Genomic DNA, 5,466 nt, shown 5'->3' on the forward strand with positions numbered 1-5,466 from the left:
AAAAAAAAAGAAAGTCTAAATGCAAAAACCTGTAGAAATACACCATCTCCTTCTGAAAAAAGGGTATCCACCAAAAGCTGATATTTCAGACTTTATCAAAGACCAATATTTCAAATACTAGCGAGTTCAATGTCTGTGCACACAAGTGTACATGACTACACACTTTACAAGACAGTTCTACTAAGCCTGCTGGATTTTCAGTTTTTTTAAACAACGAAGAATGCAGCAGAATGAATGGTAATACCACAAGGCAGACCGAAAGCGTGCCAGGAACTGTGACACGGAGACCTCATCAAAGTAGTGCCTAAAGCTGGCTATATACTGTACTATTTTTTCGCTCAGCCAAATTCCTCCAACATGGATGGAGGAATGCCCTACTGTTTCCACTGCATTCTGACAGAGGCCAATACCCAAACAGTGCTTGCTGCTGATTGGCTGCAAGCTCTGTTCAGCAAAAGATTTTCCAACTGGTTCCTTCGTTCTCCCAGGTGGAAGGGTGCGGACATGGGCACAAACTGTGCAAATTTCATCTGGTTTATCAAGAACTGGCCAAAAATCGCATAGTGTATGACCAGCTTTAGAGATAGGGGGTATAAGGAGTTAGCAGATGACTAATATGACAAAACTCCACCTATAACTGCAATAAGTCAGGGTTGGATACATCATTACTTGTCCCTTGAAATGACAATCTAAATACAGGTTTTGCTTGCCAGGAAAAACTATTTTACCATTAGCAACTGCATTCTATTTGGTCCAGGCATCTTTAACACTGTTCTGCTCATTAAAAAGGAGATGTCCGAATCAGTACAACCAACACAAAACACTGATTACGATGGAATTTTCCAAGGAATTCCAAGCAAAAAAAAATTCCTATTAGAATATGTTGTAGATTTTTTTTCATCAGTGGTACATTCATTCACAAACTATAATATAGATGAGGGCAGGCACTAGCCAATGTACTACATGTAAAGCGTTGCATCATTTTTCAGCACTATATAACTACCTGTAACACAAAATATAAATCGTCTTACAGACCTGTAGGCTGTGTCTATATTAACCCCTCAAGTATTGCCAAACATTTTTATATGAAGGCCAATTAGAAAAGTTGAAGTTTACTGCTGTTAGCGTCTTATGGGAAAAGACCTCAATTATTCCTATCTTTCATGGTGAATAAACAGCCCAAACATCATCCACCCCCTCAGCTCAGGTGGAAATCAAAAGCTACCGATGCCCTGTAAGTCAGATCACATAACGCACATGCTCCTCCAATGCAGCAAAAATGCAAGGCGTTCCTAGCTCCATTGAAGCTTAGAACAGAGAGCAGAGCAAAATAAAAGCTTATATAAGCAGCTACGAGGCAGCAACAGAGTAAAACCGTTGCTATGCCCTACACAGGACAACGTAAAACACAATTGAAAAGTTAAACATACAATATTTAAAAAGCCTATCCAAACAATATATATACTTAATGAAAATTCAAGGCATTTCTTAATACAAAAGTTCCAGAAACAAGCACATATAATACATGGGCGAGAGCGAAGGCAGTGGCCATAAAAAGTGTGGGGATTTTAAAAAGAATAAAAAAAGAAGTTAACTGCACCCCAGTTTCCAGTGGTCCTTAGATTCTCCCTGCTGAACAGAATTTCACAATTAGTAAGAAATGCTTCTGGTACATGCTAGGGCTCATTTTTGGAGCTAATGCCCAGGTTCTTTGTTTCTTCTGAATTATAGAAACTGGCTGATTTCTATAAAAACTGTCTGCATTGAACATTGCAACTAGATCCTCCTACCTATTCATAAATGTACACTGATCATAAAATCACAAAAATTCAGGGCTGGTGCAGACTTGAGCGATCCCGTGATGCACGTCCCGGGACCGCGGAATCATGTGTGGTTGCCGCGCGGCCCCCTTCATTTCAATGGGGTTACATCCGTGCGGCAATTGCTGAAAAAAGGTACATGCACCATTTTCTCACACGCACAGTGCAGTTTATTCAACCGCGATTGTGCGTAATTCCATGTCCAGAATCACGGAGGGGAAACAGCGCAAACTGCCTGGCGCGACCGGGGTGTCATTAGAAAAATGCACCACCAGCGTGATCTGCGTTGGTGCACAATTCCGTGACCTTGCGGCCATCCACGCGGTTTCCTGCACGACTGCCCAGGTGTGATCCTGGCCTTGTTGGCTGCCATGCCAAAATATCATGTACATAGATCCTGGACACTTAAATTGACACTAAACTCATGAGTTAAATTTTAAAAATGCATTAAAGCACCTTAAAAATTAATATCTTTATAATATCTTTTTTGTGTATCACTCGGCTGTAGATCCTCAAATCATCTCTGAATTGGTGCCGACACTGTCCTTCCTTCTGGAGGGTGGCTACTTTTGTTCCCCATGGACCCTGTGTGTGTTGCAAAGTAGTCAACGCTCTAAGAGCACTCCCCTGATGGACTACAATTTCACGTTTAGTTTACTAATTTGTGTTGAGATTGTAATCCATCATGGGAGTAATCTTGGAGCAGTGGCTACTTTACAACATACACATGGACCACGGGGAACAAAAGTAGCCACTCTCCAGAAGGAAGGACAGTGTCAGCACCAATTCAGAGATGACTTGGAGGATCTACAGCCGAGTGATACACAAATAAGGCACATTTTTGTTAGTAGTTAAGGTACTTGAATGTATATTTAATATTTAACTCCTGAGTTTAGTGTCAATTTAAAAACAGCTGACAGAAATCAAGACAAATGAGATCAGGAAATACTGATGACCAATTACACACATGAGTCAGTGACAAAAAAAAAGTAACATTCTGACAAGGAATAAAACGTGGGGGAAAAAACTAAAGTATGCCGATATTTACTCCATTTAGCTACACATGGCTATGTGAAACTACTAATAATTGAGACATGCTGCCTATTGCATCCAGAATGAAATGAGGTGACTACAGAGGTAACTAGACACAGAAAAGCCAAGAAAGCCCGAAGCTCGAAGCCTTTTCTGTGGTAGTTACAATGTGTCATACTTACAGCAACAGAAGCCCACTGCCATGCAAAACAGTGACTGGTTGGCATCTGATCATGTGACCGACAGCAGCCAATAAAAAAAACAAAAAGTAAGCAGAAGACAAAGCACCACCAATCAATGACAATCGCCTTATACAAAAGCGTTCGCCTAAGATTTTATATACATTTTTCACTTTAATGCTGATACTATGAACTTGCCAATTGCTAGCCAAACAAAATGGTATCAATAATTGGTTTAACAAAAAGTGTAAATTTGTAATTATAGAGCCTGGAAATATAACTAGGATGTTCATTAAAATGAGCTGTGGCCAAGCACAGAAGCTTCTGAAAGGCATTGAGGGTTACCTTTAGACGCACATTTTTAAACAAAAAATGTTTGAGGGCTTATGAACATTTCAAGCCAAATGAAATCACTAAGAAATGGAGAAAATTCTTAAATGCATGAAGGTGGTCTCTGTTGCTATAGAAACAGACTTTTTTCTAAATTGTTTTCTAGATGTGGAGAAAACATACTAGATGGACACAGAATATGCAATGACTGAAGAATATGCACACAGCATCAGATACCAAACTTTACCGGCGTCAGGCGGATTGCTGTATGTAACTGCATGACGATTTTGAGCGTTTCAGCAAACATGCTGCGGAGCTCTCCTGAGTAGCAATACACAGCATCAATCTTGGGCCACCAATCCAGTGCAGACTATTAAAACAAAAAACAAAGCAAATTAAAAACAATCCAGTCTAGTTACAATTAGAGTACTGTTGATAATGAGCAACTGTAGAGACCACTAAAGAAACAAGATGGAGCCAGGCAGAAAACTGTTGGCTGAACAGCTATTGTATCCAGTTAAATGCAGGCACTGTTCAGGTATTCAGACAGATTGTCAGTTTAGCACGGATGGGGGAATCGGTTAGATTTTTTTTCCAATTGCTCGAATGCTAAAACTAAAAAAAAGAAATCTGAGTATTCCCAGCTTAAAGTGTAACTCCACTTTTGCAATCAAATTTGAGAAAACCACACTATATATTTTAGGGATGCACCTATACCAGTCACTGGAAAGTGACTGGATAAATACTAAAAAAATGATGTGCTGGTGTTAAAACGTGCACTTGTATAAATGAATAAGTGTAACAAAAGAAAAAGCACCGTTTTAAACTTGCAACTAAATGCTTAACTCTTATAAGTGAAAACAAATATCAAATCCATCTTAACAGTAACATCAAAAAGAGGAAAAAACGAAGAAAAAAAAAAAAAAGAGATTTCCCGATTTCACGTGTCTGGGGTTGTGCACTCCCCAGTAGTTCAGCTAGTGGTAAGTGGCTATCCTGATAGTCTGGATAAAATCCCAAAAGATGAATAAATAAACCTCCCGAGTGTTTCAGAGGCAGAGACAATCAGTTGAAAATGTTTAAGATCCTCCCAAATTCGGCTCTAGGCAACCTTCACGTCCTTCAGCCGTTTGTTGTCCGGACCCGATCAGAGTTCCGTTTACATGATCTCCATGAGGTGGTAAAAAGATTTATTGAATAAAATAATAAGTAGAAACTTGCATATAAAATTGAAGCGGCCGGCCCGCAGAAAATATAAAACAGCTCCCGTCTCCTCAAGGGATAAAACCTGGTCTCATCTAGCCCCGGAAGGGAGCTGTTTTATATTTTCTGCGGACGTGAAGGTTGCCTAGAGCCGAATTTGGGAGGATCTTAAACATTTTGAACTGATTGTCTCTGCCTCTGAAACAGTCAGGAGGTTTATTTATTTTTTTCTTCTTCGTTTTTCCTCTTTTGATGTTACTCCTGTGAGGTCCCAACCTAAACCTCTGTCTAGCAGCTTTTTAACCCTAGATCCAGGATACTTTCGGCATTGTTTACTTTTTTCTCAATTAGCGCGGATTTATTTAATATATTAATAAATGTTTTATAACATTACAAAAAGGAAAAACAGGTTTTTGTTTCAAACTTTTGTAGTTTTTTCCTTTTATAGTAAAAAATAAAAACCCCCAGTGGTGATTAAATATCACCAAACGAAAGCTGTGTGTCCCCAAAAGATGGCATAAAATTCATTTCAGTACAGAGTTGCATGGCAGAATAAATGTCAGTCAAATTACAGCAGCGCTGAACACTGAAAAATGGCCTGGCCAGGAAAGGGGTGTAAACCCCCCGGTCAACAAGTGGTTGAAACAATTACCGACAGGAAAGACTGCAGTATTTTCTAAATGCATAATGGGGTTATGTGGCAGTTTTACAGTGTTTATTGGAATTAAAGCAACTTATTTGGAGAATAAAATATTTAACATATGATCCTGCACAAGGGGTCTATTTACATACGTTTTTTTACATAAGATTCACACAATGGAATCTTAGGAGATGGGCGAGTACGAGTACTTGCCCAAATATTCGGAATCGGCACCGATACAAGTATCGGTGCATCCCTAATT

General features: G+C 39.3%; 1 protein-coding gene across 1 annotated transcript in view; it reads right to left on the minus strand.

Annotated features, from left to right (window-relative positions):
* The window catches only part of NF1 (neurofibromin 1), a gene marked incomplete at its 5' end in the record, with an annotated part of 159,497 nt that overhangs the window by 125,251 nt on the left and 28,780 nt on the right, over positions 1-5,466 (minus strand). The window contains one exon of the mRNA XM_018570336.1: positions 3,609-3,731. Within this exon, the coding sequence (XP_018425838.1) occupies positions 3,609-3,731 (123 nt within the window). The remainder of the gene's footprint in view (positions 1-3,608; positions 3,732-5,466) is intronic.

Source organism: Nanorana parkeri, unplaced genomic scaffold (assembly GCF_000935625.1).
Source record: "Nanorana parkeri isolate BGI_ZX_2015 unplaced genomic scaffold, ASM93562v1 scaffold1510, whole genome shotgun sequence".
Taxonomy (NCBI): domain Eukaryota; kingdom Metazoa; phylum Chordata; class Amphibia; order Anura; family Dicroglossidae; genus Nanorana; species Nanorana parkeri.